This window comes from Fundulus heteroclitus, chromosome 23 (assembly GCF_011125445.2).
Source record: "Fundulus heteroclitus isolate FHET01 chromosome 23, MU-UCD_Fhet_4.1, whole genome shotgun sequence".
In the NCBI taxonomy this organism is placed as follows: domain Eukaryota; kingdom Metazoa; phylum Chordata; class Actinopteri; order Cyprinodontiformes; family Fundulidae; genus Fundulus; species Fundulus heteroclitus.
Window position 1 is genome coordinate 22,195,414 of NC_046383.1, and position 20,314 is coordinate 22,215,727.

Consider the following 20,314-nt stretch of genomic DNA (forward strand, 5'->3'; position numbering starts at 1 on the left):
GACAGAACTTGATTGAAGTTGTATACCATAGATTCAATCTGTGTTTAGATTACAGTTATTGAGAATTGGAACTATATAAATGTAATATTTAATTGGATCTACTATATGGTCACATATTTTTTAAATGCATTACATGTCTGCAGTCTGTCACTACCCTGTCTCCTCATATGTTCTGCAGCCAAGAAAGCCCTGCAGCCACAGGTCAGCACTGATACAGATAAGTAGCACCTCTATGGCTGTCTGTACTGGGCCTCTCTCTGTCAAATTTGAAATGCCTCATTAATTTGTCAAGCATGATAAGTTGAACCGCCTCCTCCTTGACACATGCACAATTCCCTCCACCCTCCAGACTTTGCTCACTGATGTTTTCTGTGTGACCGTAAACAAGCAGAAAGGAGGAATAAGGGCAAAGACAAACAGAGTGAGGAAGGAACTCGTGTGTCCGCGTTTGGATGCTGGGAACTTCCAAAACCGTGGGAAGTTATTACATCCCTCCTTCAAGCTGAAGACATCTGGAGGTGAGAATATTTAACAGACATTCGCATCAATAATGAAATATTTTGTTTTTTTTCCTGTTTGCTCTTTATCAGTTATAAAATGCTCTTTCTCACACCATAGCTTCTCTAAGCGGTTAGAAAAGAGAAGTAAAAGAAGGAATGCAATGATAACATAACGTCCTAGACAGTCTTCCCACATCTCTGTCTTTTTCTTTCTCTGAAACACTCCAAATCAAATGCAGAGTGTTTAGAAGCCAGTAATGCTTTTCAACCAGCAGGTCTGGAGTTCATCCATGATGCAGCCCCACCTCACGCTGTTGCTGGCGCTCGCGGCCTCTGCAGCTTCAGGTAAGACGGTACAAACACTGCCGAGATGATCCAATGTCAATCCTGTTTGCTGTCCTATTTTATTCCTTACCTGCTACAGCTTCATGTGTGTATCCCACAATTTAAATTAGGCAAATTAAGCAGTGCTGGTTTGGTAATATGGGTTAATGCGTAAAACTTTAAACAGGTTAGTTATATCCAGACACAACGGTTTCATTTGCTCCACACGGTTATCAAATGCAAATGTCAGGCTTTTCTGTGAGAGCATGCTATTGCTTCCACTCGTGGCTTGTGGAAATTGTACACAATGCTGTGTCTAATGAGCAGAACAATTGAACAGAACATCATGAGTTGTTTATGGGGTCATTCTTGAGATATTTTCTCCTTCTTTTTTTTTTCCACCCGCTGCATTTTGACACAGCTTTGACTGGGATAAATGGTTATCATCCACCAGCTATTATTTTGCCGCTTAAAGTGTTTAAATCTGAACATGTGAAATCCTCTAATTTTGATCTCATTGGGGGCTGAATGGATTAGCTTTACTTGCTCTGGGATCACTTCAGGAGATCTAATTAGGGTTATTTTCAGCTTGGATAAAGGTTTCACTTACTTGAACAAAAGAGGGATAGGATCTGTTTATGGACACACGGACGTTAAGCACGGAACTGCTGATTGGCGTGAAACAACATTTAAATCCCAGTTACTGTGAGAAATAATGCGGTGAATAGAGAAAATGCTGAACGTGGAATCTCAGTTCTCCTTTGAGAGTCAAAACACAGCGTTCTAAAAGGAAACTTTGAGAAGAAAAAAATGAGAAGACTTCAGTAGAAGATCCAGAACAGAAGAGACTTTATTGCTCTAAAATCACCCATCCACTTGCCTGTTGTGATGCACAAAGTTCTTACTAAACTTGCTAAAGTTCTTGCTAAAATTCTTACTAAAGCCATAAAAGAGATGATTAGTCTTCATCACAAAAATGACTCATTTGTTGCAGTCCCTTTTAACAGTTCGCAAATCTTTGAATTTAGCTGTTGTTCTTTCTCTTGGTGTGTGAATTGCTTGAATGTGCTTCTTGTGTCAAACATTTTTGGCATTAATACAACAGGAACAGTCCCTGAATCACTTTGGATATTTTTTTTTCAATGAAAAGCAGAAGTGGATATTATACAAAAAGGAGGTAGACATTCCAAAATAAGTCTGACTCGTTGATCTGACAAGTGGTTGAACAGACTAAAATAGACACTAAATCTTGAATGATCTAAAGAAAACATTTATTTTGCTACAACAGTGGAATGGAGGCGCCCCATAATCAAAGTCAATTCCAAGGTGGTGACAGGCTCTGAGGTGATGGTTAGGGCCGGGAGGCCTCTGGATCTGAGGTGTGAGGGCGACGGACCTGTAAGCTGGCAACCCAGGCTGCCCAAGCACAGGCGCTTTGTGTCCCGAGGAAGCGGGAACGTCCGCACGTTCAAGGTGGATCGCCCTTCGGCAGAATTCACTGGAACTTACAAGTGCTTCTACACTGCTGGGCCCAAATCCAGTGACTTTGCCTCCTCGTTGCATGTGTACGTGAAAGGTGAGTGGGATCAGTTGAGACTTGTTGTTTGATCAGAATTCTGTGATTATTTAGGCTGATTACTCACATTTTCGTGTCCATTTCAGACCCTCAGCGAGTGTTCTGGACTAGCAGCATATCTCTGCGTGTAGTGAGGAAGGAGGGTGAGGACTTCCTGCTGCCCTGTCTGCTAACAGACCCTTCGGCCACTGATCTGGGCCTCCGTATGGACAACGGCACCACTGTGCCACCGGGAATGAACTACACTGTGGACAAACACCGTGGCATCCTCATCCACAGCCTCCACCCGAGCTTCAATGCTGACTATGTCTGCACGGCTAAGATCAATGGAGTGGAAAGGACCTCCAAGGCCTTTTCCGTCAACGTCATTCAGAGTGAGACTCCTTTGCCGTGGAAAACCGATTCACTGCAACTTTCTTAATGTCAAAACATTCACATATTTTCTTCTCGCTCTAGAGCTTCGCTTCCCTCCGTATGTCTTCTTGGAGACAGATGAATACGTCCGGATAGTTGGGGAAGAAATTAAGATTCGCTGCACGACGCACAACCCCAACTTCAACTACAATGTCACGTGGAAATATACCACCAAAACGGTCAGTGGGAGGCACTGTCGAAGGCTCGTCTGTAAGATTTACCTGGACTGTGGCTCAGATTTTTACTCCTCGTTTCAGAAGCCAACAATAGAGGAGACAGTTCGCTCCAATGGAGAGAATCGTCTGGACATCCAGAGCATCCTTACCATCTCTGCTGTGGACCTCGCAGACACAGGAAACATATCCTGCATTGGTACTAACGAAGCTGGGGTGAACAGTACAACCACATACCTGCTGGTTGTGGGTAAGAAACAAAACACATTTTCTATAGTTTACCTTTAAAATCTATAAAAAGCTGATGATTTTCTGAACTTTTCATATATTAAAACAGACAAGCCCTACATCAGGCTGCTGCCCCAGCTCTCACCCAAACTGGCCCCCAAGGGGCTTTCTGTTGTGGTGAACGAGGGAGAAGACCTGGAGCTCAGCTTGCTGATCGAAGCCTACCCTCATATTACCGAGCACCGATGGCTGACTCCAACATCACCCAACACACCCACACAGGAGCACAAGTTCATCCGATACAACAACAGGTGCAGCTTGGAGCAATAGAAATAATAGAGAGCGTCGATCCTCAGTCAGGCTGTACTGCAGAAGAGGAAATTGTTCTGAAATGCTGTCAGCGCGTTTTGTGTAAATTTGACCAGGAACACGAAGGTCACCATATCCCCACTCAGGTCAAAAAAACTGCTAAAGGGAAGAACAATGTTCTCTTTTTAAAATCTGGACTTATCCAGGAGTGACATATAGGAACTGTCTGAAAACAAACCGCAAAATTAGTCACTTCTTCTTAGTTCATAAATATTTCTTGTTTCCTAGTTAAAAGATCCTTTTTTTGTTTTTGTTCTTCATTAGATACCACGCGACTCTGCAGCTGAAGAGATTGAACATACAGGAGCAAGGACAATATACTTTCTATGCAAAGAGTGATTTGGCCAACGCATCCATCTCGTTTCAAGTCCAAATGTATCGTAAGTTGCACAAATTAAGCTGTCGTTCCTCTTAGACTGACAAAGGATGTCCTTCAACGTTTAATAGATCTTAAAGCAGCACAGTGTGAGTTTTGATCCCATTATCACCTTAATTTGAGATATATTAAACCATTTTCAGGTCTGCTATCAGTTTCATTTTGAGACAGTGCAGTGTTTCCAGTGAGCTTCAGGGCACTAGTGCCCCTAGTGGCTAGATGTTATAGAGTGCTGCTTTAACGTCACTCAGTCATGCCAGTGACATTGGAGAATTTTGGATCTCTAGGAGATCCCGCAAAGATTTTTAAAATCTCTCAAATGAATTGTGAGATGCAGCAAAAAAGGACAAAATATTAGACTGTGGAGCTGTATATAAATAACAAGAAATGTAAACTAACATTGAGATCTCGCCCTAGAAACTCGGGACCACCCATTTATCCATTGCATATACTCAACCAGAAACCCCGCAACCCGCATTCAAACCCATTGCTTTTTTTGCTGCAAGAATCACAAAAACTCTTGCGTTTTGTCACACAAAAGAACATATTATTTTTCTGTTTTCTCAAAAGTCACGTAGGGCTCGGTCCAAAGACATTTTTAAAGGGTGCTGTTTTTATTTTTCTCTGTTCTCTGCCAGAGAGACCCAATGCGGTCGTTAGATGGGAAAATGTAACCACTCTGACTTGCACCTCATTCGGCTATCCCGCTCCAAGGATCATTTGGTATCAGTGCATGGGAATACGACCCACGTGAGTACAACTTGACTGTAATGTCTAATGGTTGGCACTAAGTTTACTCTATACATTAGACATCAAGATTATAAAGACTGTTATTTATGTTTCTCTGACTGGGGTTTAGGTGCAATGAGAACACCTCAGGCTTGCAGCTGGCCATCCCTCTCCAGGCTCCCACTGTGGAAGTCCAGAGGGAGGAGTACGGAGCTGTGGAGGTGGAGAGTGTCCTCACAGTTGGACCGTCCAGCCAGAGGATGACGGTGGAGTGCGTAGCTTTCAACCTTGTAGGCGTGAGCCGAGACACGCTTGCCATGGAGGTGTCTGGTGAGGATCTGATGTTTCTTCTAGATCTTTAAGATTACAATCACATGTCTTGATTTGTGTGATTCAAACTGGAGCATTAATATACATTTTCTCTCTAATTGAACAGACAAGCTCTTTAACACCACCTTGAGTGGAGCTGCAGGAATTCTGGCAATCTTCCTGCTTCTGTTGGTTATTCTACTTTACAAATATAAGCAGGTAAAATACATTTTAAATACTGAAAGCTCCACTTCACGATTGGTTTTCATCCTAAATGAAGGACTACAGGAAAGTTGACAGATTTGATAAAACTGAAGACCTGTTTTTCACTTTAATTTGCAGAAACCCCGCTATGAAATCCGCTGGAAGATCATAGAGGCGAGGGATGGCAACAATTACACATTTATTGACCCCACGCAGCTGCCATACAACGAGAAGTGGGAGTTTCCAAGAGACAAGCTCAAACTAGGTTACATAAATGCCCATTTTAATTTATACACATAATCTTAAATGTAATTTTTTTGATTATCACTGAAATGAATTCAGTTAATTTAATGTGATTTTAACATTAAATGATTAATTATATTTATAAAGCAACAGTCTGGAACTTCTAAAGGCTCTTTACAAGGCAATCTGGTCCCAATTACATCCAGTTATATAACAAAAAATCTGTCTCTATTTTAATTCAGATGAATCCAATTCTGTCCAGTAGAACCTAATTATAGTGAAATTCAAACATTTAATCTAAACAGTTTCAATCCTAAGTATAATACTGTGCAAAATGTATCTACCAAAGGGAGTTCAACTGATTGCATAGTGTTTGACTTGAGTAAGCATGTGGTGGAAGGGGAGAGGAGTGACTCTGTTTTAACAGGACCTTCCAACAGAACGGCAGTATAAATAATAATCTGCCCTGCCTAGCTTAGCCTGAAGCATTAGGTTGGCTAAACATCAAGATAATGCTTGAAATAGAGAATCAAAAAATAATAATACTGAAAATGTTTGGTGAACACAGCTGAAAACGCTAGAAATGTTGCCCCTGTGTGCTTTGTCTCCTAACAGGAAAGATTTTGGGTGCGGGTGCATTTGGAAAAGTTGTTGAAGCAACGGCTTACGGTCTAGGAAAGGAGGACAACGTCATGCGCGTGGCTGTGAAAATGTTAAAAGGTGAGATCAACTATCTACCAGAGACATGGTATTTTATTCCAATTAACCCCATAAAACAGTTAAATACCAATAAAAAACTAATTTGTGTGGTTCGTACTCTGTATTTGCAGCCTGTGCCCATTCAGATGAGAAGGAGGCCTTAATGTCTGAGCTGAAGATCCTGAGCCACTTGGGGCACCACAAACACATAGTCAATCTGCTCGGGGCCTGTACTTATGGAGGTCAGATGGCACAAAAAAAAAAAAAAAGGCTTATGAAACTTTGTTGAATCCATGCAAAATCTGGTATTACATAGTAAATTGCATGAAAACCCTCTAAAAGTGTGTTTCCTCTCTAGGACCGGTGCTTGTGATCACAGAGTACTGCAGCCTCGGCGACCTTCTGAACTTCCTGCGCCAGAAGGCGGAGACTTTCGTAAACTTCGTCATGAACATTCCCGACATCGAGGAGAGCTCGATTGATTATAAAAACATTTGCATTCAGAAGCAGTTTATCAGAAGGTCTGTTTTTAAACAGGGAACCTAGCACCATTGAATGAATTAAAAAAGAAAGAAAATCCACTTATTGTGATCATTCATTCAACAGTGACAGTGGGATCTCCAGCGTGGCGTCAAGCAGTTACCTGGAGATGAGACCCAGTCAGCTGCCAAATGTAGAGCAACCTCGAGGTACACGCAGCTCTGAAAACTGGATCTGCACAGCGGGAAAGATAGAATAACACATTGATCAACATCTCTCTCAGTTTCTTGTCCAGAAACAGAGTGCGAGGAGACTGGTGACTGGCCGCTGGACATAGACGACCTGCTGAGATTCTCCCTTCAAGTCGCGCAGGGCCTTGACTTTCTTGCTGCAAAAAATGTACGAATACACAAAATCTCTATTACGAAAACACTTCTGTGAAATTATATAAGAGCGGCTCTTATGCCATTTCTGGAAAGTGTCGCAGAGAGAAGAGAAAATATTTCCACTGATGCTAATTCCACCACGAAAAGGAGGGCTGTGAAATCATTCATGGGGTGTTAGAACGGGAATTTCCCCCTTTGCATTTTTTTATTATATCCATTTAACTGGTAATAGTTTGACGCCTTTCATCATAAAATTGCTGCTATATTTAGGAAACACACTAAACCGATTGCTTTTTATGACACATGGCTTCACAACAGAAGACAAACTGTGTGACTTTGTCTTTCTTCAGTGTATCCACAGAGACGTCGCCGCCAGGAACGTCCTCCTGACCAGCCGCAGAGAGGCAAAGATTTGTGACTTCGGCTTGGCCCGAGACATAATGAATGACTCCAACTACGTCGTGAAGGGCAACGTAAGCACTTGAGTAGATGGCAGCTAACTTTGACCCCTATACCATGCAGGCATGACCCAGTATGTGTGTCACAGTGTGATACCCTTAAGTAAAAATACTAAAGTGTTATTTTGACACAGACTCAAGGAAAAAGGTAAAGAAAAAAAAAAAGCTAAATCTAGTACCTGCTGTGTCTATTGTACAGAATATCAAGTTTTTTTTTTTAGTTCATTTTTCAATCCTACCCCTAACCCCTATCTGCTCAGGTATCTGTCCTGCAGTCGGTTGCTTAACAGACATGCAAATGGTAGCTTGACGATTTTTAAAGGTTATCACTGTTGATGTTTTTCATGACCGGATATATTTAGGAAAAGACAAAAACAATGGAGAGCTGTAGCAGCCTTCCTTCTGCCAGCTGACCAGCTGTGTGCAGCAGCACGAAAAACCATTAGACAAATTATAATAAAAGAATTATAGCAAAAAGGCATCTTATAATCTTAAAAAAAAACTGACGACAAAACAAAAAACAGTTTGTTAGATTCTAATAACATGCAGACTTGTGACTCTGCTGTCACAAAATAAAAAAATATTACTTAAGGCTGCCAAAACATTTCTGGAAATTTTGTTTACATTCACTAATAAGATGAAAGACAAAAGGAATACTTGAAAGTAATAAATCATAATTTTATCAGAGACCTTGGAAAACATATTTACATTAATATAAATCTGGATCTTCCAAAACTATGACACTTGTGTTCCACAATAAATTGTGCAAATTTAAACCTTACAGATACAGTATGGTAGCATTTCAGGTCCACTTAATGATCTTAGATGTTTATTTGTCAAAATGTATTTAGGAATCTAGTTACAACTTTAAAGTAAGTCGAATCTACGCATTTATTAATAAAGAACACTTTCTCAGACTAAGATCCTAGAATACAATGGCGTGTTAAATCAAGGTATTTAGAAAATGCAAAAATACACAAAATTAAACACAATAATCTGCAGCAATGAAAGATCCTGAATTCAATAAACTATGAAGGATCACTTTTGAATAGTTATTACTTTTTTTGGCTTTTTACCTTTAGTGGAAATCTTAAGTTACGCATCTCAAAAGATAAATCTTCAGATTTCAAATATCTACGGTATTTTACTTTCAAAAATAAAAGCACCTGTATGTTGATCCTGGAAACATGAAGCAAAACCTTTAGAAAACTCAACTAAAGGTTGAAACAACACAACTTTTACAGCTTCTGTTTGATGGTTTTAACATCGCAGCAGAGTTTTCTCCTCAGAACAAGGCCTGCTGGCCTTTTGTTGAATCCTCAAACACGATCTTAACTAACTGAACATGAACTAAACTTATTTTAAATTCTCTCAAAATCTGTGGCAAACAAAACATGGACGGCTTGATTGTAGAATACGATTACCAAATTTGTGGCAATTTTTACTACTAAAAATAATAATTTTTATTTTTCCACCCCCTGATATGCAAAAGAGAATTTTAAATATTGGAACCATATTAAGACTCAATGTATTTAAGTATTTTAATTACACTACTTATTATTAGAAAAAGCGAAAAAAGTATCAGTGAAATAAGAGTTCTCAAGTGTTCAAGGTGTTTTGCTCATTAGAACTTAAAAAAACAGCACCAGAGATTTAAAACAATGATGAATAAAGTTAACTACTGAGTGGACAGTAGTTGGATATGATTTAATGACAGAATCTAAATCACTAATATTGCACTAAATACTTCAATGTTGACTAAAGACAGTAAATGTGCTTGTTTTAAACCTGTTCACATCCCGATCTCTGTGCGCCCCGTCCAGGACATACAAACTCTTGGTTGATTGAAAGAACTTGACATTAGTGAAATCAATGACATCCATTCTCAGTGCTTTAGTCACTTCAGACCAAATTTGTTTAAATTCTACTCATTTTATTTATAACTTCCCCTGTTTTAGGTCACTCAGGATTACCAGATTGTTTCTATTTGCTAAATAACTAAATAATGAGATTTTTTTTTTTTTTTTTTACTTTCTTTATATTCAGAAGTAAACATACATAATTAGTGTTTCATAACATTACTTTTAAACTGTATACCTTGAGTCAAACCTTTTGAGTGTTCATTCAAATGCTTCTGGAAATTTGGCCCATTCGTCCTGACAGAACTGGTTTAACTGAGTCAGGTTTGCAGACCCATTCGTTCCAGAATACCTTTTGAGCTCAGAACACAATATTGTTTTTATGGGATTCAGATCAGGCCGCTCCAAAACATTGACTTTGTTTTGCTTAAGGTACTTTGAAACTAATTTGGTGAAATTATTATGGTCATTGTCCATTTGGAAGAACCACTTATACCCAAGCTTTAATTTCCTGGTTGATGTTGTTTCAGTATTTCCAAAAAAAAATGTTTTTTTCTTATGGTGGCATTTTTTTTATAAAGGGCCATACTCTCTCGTGCAGCAATCTTTTTATACAATGCTTGTAAATATCTGTTTTAACTCATAAGATCAATTTATCTACTCATTCAGAGTGGTTTCATTTCATGTTTTATTTTTTGTGTGTGAAGGCCCGTCTGCCTGTGAAGTGGATGGCCCCAGAGAGCATCTTTGACTGTGTCTACACTGTGCAGAGTGACGTCTGGTCCTACGGCATCCTCTTATGGGAGATTTTCTCTTTGGGTGGGAATAAGCGCAGAGCTTCCTCTGCACTCATCTGTTCAGTCATGATGCAGCAGCCAGCAAAAATCTTAAGCTTTCTTTTCTCTCTCTCTCTAGGCCAGAGTCCGTATCCCAGCATGGCTGTGGACTCGAGGTTCTACAAGATGGTGAAGCGCGGCTATCAGATGTCCCAGCCCGACTTTGCTCCACTTGAAATGTAAGCTTTCTGTACGCTTATCTGCAAGATTCTGCTTGCAGCAACCAGCTTAGCCCCTATTACACTTCCCAATGATAAAGCAAAGCTCCGCCAAGCCCGGCTTCATTATAGGATGGGTTTTAGTGGGGCATCCAGTGATCATTAGCACGGGTTTTTAGGATTAGCTCAGACCTAATATATGCCTCCCAGCTTATCAGTGCATGAGCAGTAGTCGTAGTATTTTGTTGCAGTGCTTGCACGTAACAGATGAACTAACATGCAAGGGACTTTTTAAGCTAAAAACATTTAGGCTGATGATTAATTCCAAGTTGAGTAGAGCATCACGCAGAAAAAGCAGCCGGCTATCACGGCCAAACAAAGAGGCTTTTCTCTTTCTGCTCCCATATCCTCAGGCCCAGCTCGTATCTGAAAATACTGATAAACGAGATTACCAAATAAAGCACTTCCATTATTTCTGATTTCACTTCACTCAACCTCAAATTCAGCAAGCTCAAACTGCAAAGTGAAAAACGAGACGTTTTTTTTTTTTTTCGACGTGTCCTGGGGTTGAAGTGCTCGCAACATCTGTGTGCACCAATTTAGCACGGCCGTCACACGAGTCGGAATCACTGAGCTGTGGAAATGGAAGGGGCTGAAGTGAGTCAGGGCCTGATCATCTGTTGTCCTGTTGTGAGTCAGGCCCCGGTTCTGCCTGTTAGCCACATGATCGCACAGCCAGGAAGCCGTGTAACTCGCTATTTCACGGCCTCAAAATGGGACTCGAGGGCCGAAAGGTTCTTATGAACGAGCTTCTCTTATCGAACTGCGTCAGCACCTACGCTGCACTCGCGCTGCGTTTCCTGAGTCGGTTTTAGAGCTTTTTGCCGAGACCCCACTGAGACCCCTCTGTCTGTCCTGTTTGGTTCCAGGTACGCCATCATGAAAATGTGCTGGAACCTGGAGCCCACAAGCCGTCCAACCTTTAGCAAAATCGGACAAATGATAGAAAAGCTACTCGGGGGCCATCTTGAGGAGGAGCAGGTGAGTTTTTGTGATTCAGGCCTGGTTCAGTCAAATCTGTGAAAGGGACTAAAACATGTGATGCTCCAATTACACTGTGAACATTCGTATTAAGTTGTGCTACATGTTTGAAGTGAAAAATGTTGCAATTTCAAGCATGGAATAAAAAGCCAGAGCGAGACCCCTAAAATCAGAATTCCCTGAAGGAAAGACGGTCGTTTCTTTCTTCGCATGTCCATAATGCCGTGAAAAGAGTTTGCCCCTTCTCCTGTTTTTTGTCCCACTTGAATGATTTAAGCCAAAACATTAAATATAATATCCAAGATAAACTGAATAAAGACAAAATGCAGTTTTCTTATGACCTTATTTAATTTGTTGAGGGAGAAAAGCTGACCAAACCACGTCGGCCATTTGTGAGAATGTAGTTAATCCAGTGGTTATACTACATAATTATATACTTAGACTTGTAGAAACGCTCGCAGGTTGTTGGAAGCTGTATGCAGCCGCAGCCATCAGGGCGCCGCCGGAAAATGGACTGATATGGGTCTGATTACTACCATATTTCCAGAAATCATTTAACCAGGACCTGTCTGGCAACACAAAATACAAAATACCTCTGGACATGATCTAAAGAAATTTGAGAAACAAAGCGACTGACGTTTGTAACCAGTCTGGAATGGGCTAGAAAAGCTTTTCTAAGGCTGTGGGACTCATAGAGAGCCCTTGTTCACAAATGGAGAAAAAACATGCTTTCCCAGGAGTGACCCGATCAATCCGGGACGTTGCAGCGGAACCGATAACATCTAGAGCACCGCACGCCTCACTTGCCTTAGTGGAGTTTAGGATTCAACAATGCATTCAAAAATAAAGAGTATGAGAGAAAATGGCATCTGTGGAGGATGGTCAAAAGACCAATGTTGACCTAGAAAATACAAAGTCCTATCTCAGATTTGCTTTCTGAAAAAAAAAAAACATTGCAATGAACCGCAAGACTTTTGGTAAAACATTCTGTGGCGACCCAAACCAAACTTTTTGGAAGGTCTCTGTCATCTGCAATAAAATTAACACAGCAATTAAACAAGGTGGTGGCTTACGATGCCAGTGGGATGTTATGGGGCTGCTTTGTTGCTTCAGGACCTGGGTGATGGGCTGCTACTCAACCAGGAAGTCCTGAAGGTTTGTGACCTCAAGTTCAATCTGACTTGGGTTGTGCAGAAGGACAACCATCCAAAACACACCAGCAAGTCCACCTCTGGCTTTTTTTAATTTTTTTATTTTAACAGATGACGTTCAATCCAAATGAGATTGGAGATACTGTGGCTTTAAACGGACCTTTCATGCTCAAAAACCCTCCAGTGCATCTGAATAAATCAATTCTGCAGAGAACAGTGGGCCCAAACTTTCCCATACCAATGTAATAGACTCATTGTTAGGTATCGCAAATTCCTGGAGGCAGCTGCTACCAACAGCTGGCAGGTTTATAACGTTTTTACATAGGGCCGGCAGTGTGGTTGGATAGTTTCCTTCCTATAATAAATACCAATATTACTTTTTACATATGTTCTGGTTATGTTTGATATTTCAAATTAGTCTGATGATCTGAAACCTTTAAAGAAATCTGTAAGAGAGCAGATAAGGTTTTTTTTTACAGCCCCGGAAATATATGTGCAACATCTGCGTCCTTAAAATGTTTTTCATGAGTTTGGAATACATAAAGTATAGAAACATATTTTGCTATTAGCTTGTCTCAGTACTGGTTATTAACCTGGAAACTCAGTTCGACGGCTGGTAAATCCTACCAGTTTTCTGCCTGGCAGCTAGAACGGTGTTGAGTTGGGTTGGATGTTAATGTTGGATCCAAGTTGTAACCTGAGAGGGTCAAAGCAACACAAGAAGCCCCCTACAGCTCGTTTTCGATTCACCTTCTGGTTCAGCTGGGGGTTTATTTCTTCCTTGAAATATGCTACGCCACACTTCCTGCGAACAGCCCTGTTGGAGGCAAACATCTCGGTACTTGAACCAGTCATCTTCTTGGTTGTTTTTGGCTTATTCGTGTCATCTCAGTACCACCAAAAGCAACATTATCTTTGTATCGTAGTCTGAGAATCATGGCAGGAAATAAGCCGGATTGAAGGACATCGCAATCTAAAAAGGTCCCTGTCACAGACGAAATGTGGAATCAGCGAAAGTGTTTTAAATAAAAGGCCGTTGCACTTATCAGTCCGTTATATGCTTCCTTCCTCAGGTAATCTACCAGAATATGCAGCAGGAGGTCACAGAGGCCGACGCGTATGACGAGCCCAAGTGTCGTGACGGCCCTTGTGACCAGTCTTGTGACCACGAAGAAGAGGAGCAGCCTCTGATGAAGACAAATAACTATCAGTTTTGTTGAAGGAGCCCCGGACAACAATGCATTTGTAGGAACATTGACCACCAAAACAAAAACAAAAAAAGAGGATAATGATGATAGTAACAAAATAAAAAGAAATAAAGCGAGATCAGCTGCAGCCCGTGGGCTGAGGCCTTTTGCGTGAAGCGCTGCAGACTGTTACCCTCTCAGCTATTTTTTGCCCACTGTGCCTCGCCAGACAGACGGCTGGCTGCAGCGAAGCATGTGACCCGCTTCTGTGCAGACCATGACTAGAAACTGCCAGTTCTAACCTCGGCTGCAGACACGGAGGGAGGAAACACGTCAACAAGCGTGCGGGCTTTCAGAGCCGTTCTCTATTAAAAATATCACCCTGTCTTTGGGAAAACATCAATATGCAAGACAGTTTTTACTGCCATATGATAAGTCTTGTTTTTTTTTTGTGGAGGTTGAAATCAGCAGGATCACTTCCTTTTAATTATTCAATTGCAAGCGCTTGCAGAAGAAGCAGGTATATAATTGCTAACACTGGGCTAAAACAGCTTGATCTGGGATTTTGTCTCCTTCAGACGTTTTTTTTCTTCTCCCTCTATAGCTTAAAGTTCAAATGTTTCTTACATCTGAACATGGTAAAACAACCGATTCGAGAAGGCAAAGAAAGCCCGTGTTGTTTTCTCCCTCTGTGCCTCGGTCATGGCTATTTTACTTGCAACACACTTACAAGGCTGCCCAGTGGTTAGCAACATGTGATTGTTCTGCTTCACTTTAATTCATTTACCAGTGCTCAGCGTAGTTTAGCAGCAGCAAAATCTGTGGATCTATTCTGCACCAGAGAAACCTTTCATATCTGACAATGTGAACTTCTTTTTCTCGTTTTATTTTTTTTAAATGTCCATTTTGTAAGTCAAAACTAGATCTTTTCATCTCCAGCATTAGTTGAATGTTTGGATAAAAAAAAAAAAAGGTTTCACTAATGTCTGTATGTAGCAGTCAGCCTACACTGCCAAATGTGTGATGATTTTTAGAATGACTTATAAGCTATGTGAGCGATACAGACTGCAAATTTGCGCGATGTCAGGCATTTTGTGTGTGTTTGCATCTGAATGAAACACAGGTGAGATTTCTCATAGTGTACATATATATATATAGAGATATAAAACACAATCAAGGATTATCTTTATTTTCCACTGAAATGCGGTAGATTGTAGCACATCAACGTTTCAGTGAGTGTTTTTTGTTTAAATCAGTGCACGTGCAGTTGAGGAATAAAGCATTACCAATAAACGACTGATTTCCTCTTCAGTGTCGCTGAACCTCTGGAGAACTTCGCAGTTTGTGTTTTTTTGTTTTCCTGTGCAGACAGAAACTGTGTGGCCTTTGTCTTCTTCTCTCCCCACTTCCCGTTTTCTGCTGGACGTCGTCCAATCTGCGTTTTGTCTGGAACGCTTCCCACAATCTCTCTGAATGTTGCTAAAGTCAGAAATCATTTAAGGGAAGTATGTAGATCTATCTAAACATTCTTTAGCAATGTTCTGGCTTTTTTTCGCACTTCAAATCGGCCCAGGCATTTATTGATTTTGCTTTGTTTAAAGCTAAAACCACATTTATTTGGAGTCTTTGTTGTCTTGTTTGCCCAGACATCCAGACTGTAATAAGATAAATCATCATTACAGAAGAGTCCTTCTGTGTTATTGTTTCTGTCAGAGGCTCTGTCTAAACCAGTCATTAATCATTTTGAGATTCATTTATTTTACTAAGTGGATTGTGTCCAAAACTAATTTCTTAATAATTGCATTTTCCGTTTACTCATGGGAAAAAGAGTTGACCGTCATTTTGTGTTGATTTTTTTTATAGGTTGTTTATAGTTTCAAAAATTGCACTATATAGGTTGATCAAACGGTGAGGAAATCTATACTTAACAAGATGCACAGATGACCAATTTTTCCAATGTGGATGAAGGCAGATTTAGGATATTTTCTTAGGGCTGTTATGTCCTTGGGGAACACATTTCACCCACTTTGCCTGCGGTCGGTGGTCAGCCTGTTCCAGGACAGCTGAGGCTACGATGTAGCTTCCTCAGTAATGCAAAGAAATGTAAATTAACAAACTTGTTGCTGATTTTTTTTCCTGCCTAAATGGCTCCAGATTTGCACATATTACTAAGTAGCAAGTGGAAACAAGCATATTTCTATAACATCCATGCTGGGAAGAACAGGGAAAACTCCTAATCTTATGTAAGGTACTGAAAATTTAAGAACAGGGCTTGCATCCTGGGAAGACTACAGGTTCCCAGGTTCAAATCCCACAGACTGCCCCTCTGGGTCCCTGAGCAAGCCCCAGAATGCTCCCAGGTGCTGTGCAGCGGCAGCCCACGGTTCCCTAAGGGACGGGTTAAATGCGGAGGACACGTTTCACAAATCCCGATTAATATATAATAATACATTACTTGCCAGGATTTCTGTCACACTCCTGCAAACGTACAAAGTGTCATCAAGATGATGATGATGTTTAAAATTCAAACAGGACAAAAACTCCTGGGGGCTGAGAGAACAAGACAAATAAGTACTTGTTAGACATGATTTATCTTGAGGCAGAGGAAACGTTCATACAGTAATCAGTGGAAAGTATAGTTTTATCTGTGCACTTTCATTGACCAAAGTGTTTACTGTTCTCTCAGTCCTCCAAGGAAAAAGATCTCCTGTCAAATGAGAGCATATTTAATTATTTTTTTTTTTTATATTTGTTGCGTCTTAGTTTTAACACTATGCATTTTATAATGGGCACGTTCTTTTTTTTATTACAGTGATTAATCTATGTTTCAGGATTCATAGATGCCCAATGATGCTGTGTTTAAACCATCATGCTTTACAAGGTACATCAGTAATTTTGATCATATGGAAACTTGAATTTAATCAAGTTAAAAAAAGTAAGATGTTTGTTCATGTAACTTCATTCATACAGGTTGCTTTACAGGGAAAAGGAGCAATGTTATAGAGGCCCATCTTAAGACAAGACATGGACATAAAAGTGATTATATATGTTTTAGGAAATTTGCAGTAAACAGTAATGTTTTCTTTTTTCTTTAAAACAAAAAAACAAAACAAAAAAACAAAAAAAACAGTAGTGTTTTCAATCCTGGTTTAAAGAGTCAACAGTTTCTGTACCAGTCAGGTTTTAAGGTATTTGCATGCTTAAGTATACAAATGCACTATATGTGTGTATGTGTACACAACTGAATCAAAAGTACACACCTCCATGAGGGATTTTAACATTTATACAGGGTGTTCTTTTGTGTATTGTTTGCCGAACAAAGAAGTGACACTTTTAAGTTAGATAATTTTCTATATGGAGGTCTGAATTGATCCTTACTATTCTGTTTTCATCTAAATAAGGAAGTTGTAATATTACCATCTTTTAATTACCTTTACTTTTTTTTGTTTTTTTCTCTCAACTAGAAAGTGCCCTTCATAAAATTTGCCACTGGGTCAAACCAGTGTGACGCATTATTCTTGGTTTCGGTATAGAGTCTGAAATTTCTGTATCGTAACAATCCTAGTACATATTTCTATATGCATAAGATTCAGGAAGATTAAGAAGGAGCGACAATAAGCTACTGCGGATTGTTTAAAAGAAGCATTGGCAATGCTTCGTGCTGTAATTAAATTGTGCATTTTTAAACAACGGGTTGAAGCTTATCATCGTTTTAGGAGAATAAAAGGTTCCAAGTCAGGCTCTGTGATAATTTGGCCATTTTGTCACATAAATGATAAGTGTGGTTGTCGAAACAATGTCATGTCTCATTTAAGACATGATAACAAGACAATAATCTATCTTATTTAACAGCTTGATTAGCTAATATAAACTACAAATATAGAATACTTGTAAAAGTATCTACTCACCCATCCAGATCATTGGATCCAGGTGGCTCAGTCACTTTCAGCTGGGAAAGCAGACTGCTTTTACAAATATTTGTGAATAAAAGGGGTCACCTGTGCAAAAAGTGCTGTTGTGAAATTTCCTTGGTACTAAATATACTAAAGTCAACTGTTAGTGATATTATAACCAACTAGAAGTGACTGGAAAAGACAAGTCAGCCAAGAAGTGGTAGGCCACCTAAAAATCACAGAGTGGGGTGAGTAGGTGCTGAGGCGCATGGTGGGAACAGAGGTCCAAACTTCATGTGTCCTTCAGCTTAGCCTAAGAAAAGCGTGAAGAGAGCTCTGTGTAATTTGTCTCCATGGTGAAGCCGCTGCATCCGACCCTCACATCACCAAGCCCAGTGCAAAGTACCGGATGCAGCGGTGTAAAGCACGCAGCCTCCGTACTCCAAAGCAATGGAGACGCCATCTCCGGAGTGACTAATGATGTTCCTGAATAACAACCTGATTGCATTGGGTCAGAGGTCAAATTTAGTGATGAGGGGATTATGGTATGGGGATGTTTTTCAGGAGCTGGACTCAACCTTTAGTTTTATTGAAATTAACTCCTAATGCTTCAGGAAACCAAGACAATTCAGACTTTTTCATCCTCCCAACTTTTTGGGCACCGTTTAGGGATGGTCCCTCAGTCTTCCAACATGACTAGGCACCAATGCACACAGCTAGATCCATAAGAACATACATTAGTGAGTTTGGGCTGGAATAACTTGACCGGGCTGCACATAATCCTGTACTCAACCCGATAGAACTAGGATGTCCTGCAGAAAGGGAACTAAAACTTCTTGAAATGAGTGTGTTTGTCTTTGATTTGAGCAGGCAAGTTTAAATGATCTGCCACTGGAATAAGATTTTGGCATCTAAAATAAAAACAACTCATCTCCGCCATATTATTTTAAGTGCGGTATCTAATTGTCTTATTTTAGGGATCTAAATACTCATTCCATTGGTGGATAATTTTATTTACCTGCTCGAACTAAGGGCAAATACACTCATTTCAGGAACATTTTACTTATTTTCAGTTCCCTTTTTGCAGTGCAGGTCACCTCATAAACATCACTCCCTGGCCTCAAAAATGACCTTTTGAGAAAAAGGTCAGAATCTCCCATAAAAACGCACCTAATGTTTTTGAAAAGCCTTCCCACAGGAGTCAAAGCTGTTCTAGCTGTAAACAGTGGGCCGACACCATGTTGAACCCTGTAGATTAAAGAACAGGAAGTAACTTAAATTCATATGAATACATTTGGCAACGTAGTATATTTAGGTCTTATTTGATTTAAATACACCAAAAGCATTCATGACAAGACAAATGAATATACAATTTATTTTAAACAAATATGTTCTACGAGTAAATATATATATATCAGTAGAAGTTTTCATAATTTCATGTGTCCTGGTGCAAACAACCCAAGACACCGGCAAGTGTGACCTGTGAAAGAGGGCAAATAAATTTAATTTTACCGACATATTTTAAAAACATCTGAACTCATCTTCGTAGAGAGTAAGCAGAAACACCCTGGATAAATGCTGTATGGTTAAGAAATGCAACGGCACGTATTGATGTGCCATCCTGGTGGAGTTGGACTGCCTGAGCAACCTCTGCAGGGTCCAGGTATTGTCCAGCTATCACTAGTGACACTGACCTTGATCAAATGTACATCAAATGAAGGAATACTCTACAATGATGATTTATCTAATCACAGCCTGGGTGTCTGGACAAACAAGGCAACAAAAACTCATAAAAATAACACTTGCCTTGGTCAAATGCAAAAAAATGAGGGAAAAACATCTGTGGCCTCAACCTGTAAACCCATTCCTGTTTAGGGGGTGGTCTCATTGTTGCCCCTTTAGTGCGCCTGTTTATTTAATTAACACAGAACAGCTGACACTGATTGCCAACCCCTCTACTACTGAACTGACCAGATCAATATTTAACTGACTTAACATTATATTCTGATAATAATAATTAAAAAAAAACATTTCTGTGAAGACAGCTTTATGGACTTCAGAAATGCTATAAATATGGCACATGGACAAAGATGCAGAATAAGGTTTGAAGAAGCTCAGTTCAGTCAGAAGTAGCGAAGGGCCGATCGCTGGTGTTAAAGTACGCCTACGTTTTAAAACGTTACGGTACCAAAACTACAGAAATTCTCCACCGTACTGTTTCTAAGGATGAAGGTTGTTTTACTGAGATGTCAGAGAAAGTGCCGACGAGTTCTCTCCGTCTGTAGGGAGCATAAAGAACCACAGCACTGCCCCTGCCCCACCTATTGCTGCAAACACTCAGGTGGTTGAAAGAAAGCCACATCACTGTTTCTTCCATTAAAAGAATAAAAAAATTTGAGGGATTCAGAAATATATAAAAAAAAAAAAAAGTCATGATGTGGGAACTAAATGACTTTCTACTGTCAAATTTACTAAATTTAGCAAGGGTTTATATTTTCTGCTTACATCCATGTGTCAAAAATCAAAACAATGGATAACTGCTATAGATCGGACCTGTAGAACAACTCGAATATGTAATAAATTACTCCTGTAATAACAATATAATACTTGATTTTAGAATAGAATAGAATTCAATTTTATTGTCATTGCACTGTCACAAATACAAGCAACGAAATGTGGTATCTCTGCTTTTAACCCATCACCCTAGGGGAGCAGTGGGCT

The 20,314-nt window shown here is 39.9% G+C and overlaps 1 protein-coding gene across 4 annotated transcripts; it reads left to right on the forward strand.

Annotated features, from left to right (window-relative positions):
* Positions 1-357: 357 nt before the first annotated feature.
* On the forward strand, positions 358-15,022 carry csf1ra (colony stimulating factor 1 receptor, a). Of its 4 annotated transcripts, none has more exons than XM_012849362.3 (22): positions 368-518; positions 773-845; positions 2,113-2,400; positions 2,487-2,774; positions 2,857-2,993; positions 3,072-3,237; positions 3,325-3,526; positions 3,849-3,964; positions 4,599-4,710; positions 4,820-5,019; positions 5,126-5,217; positions 5,341-5,467; positions 6,061-6,165; positions 6,276-6,386; positions 6,503-6,665; positions 6,751-6,833; positions 6,908-7,023; positions 7,361-7,483; positions 10,035-10,146; positions 10,243-10,342; positions 11,251-11,362; positions 13,587-15,022. In XM_012849362.3, exons 2-22 carry the CDS (start codon positions 791-793, stop codon positions 13,731-13,733), a joined length of 2,955 nt encoding a protein of 984 aa, XP_012704816.2. In that variant the 5' UTR covers positions 368-518; positions 773-790; the 3' UTR covers positions 13,734-15,022. The 4 variants fall into 4 exon arrangements, 3 of the variants coding, with proteins under 3 accessions (XP_035983571.1, XP_012704816.2, XP_012704891.2); XM_012849437.3 differs by having other exon boundaries at positions 776-845; XM_036127678.1 differs by lacking the exons at positions 11,251-11,362; positions 13,587-15,022 and having other exon boundaries at positions 362-518; positions 10,243-10,346.
* The last annotated feature ends 5,292 nt before the right edge of the window (positions 15,023-20,314 follow it).

What these genes read in the sequence shown, in the direction of transcription:
- csf1ra (XM_012849362.3), top strand. Translation starts at nt 791, where the DNA reads ATGATGCAGCCCCACCTCACGCTGTTGCTGGCGCTCGCGGCCTCTGCA. An exon ending in CGCGGCCTCTGCAGCTTCAG is followed by an intron (nt 846 to 2,112) that starts GTAAGACGGTAC and finishes TTGCTACAACAG; the next exon opens with TGGAATGGAGGCGCCCCATA. An exon ending in GGAAATATACCACCAAAACG is followed by an intron (nt 2,994 to 3,071) that starts GTCAGTGGGAGG and finishes TCCTCGTTTCAG; the next exon opens with AAGCCAACAATAGAGGAGAC.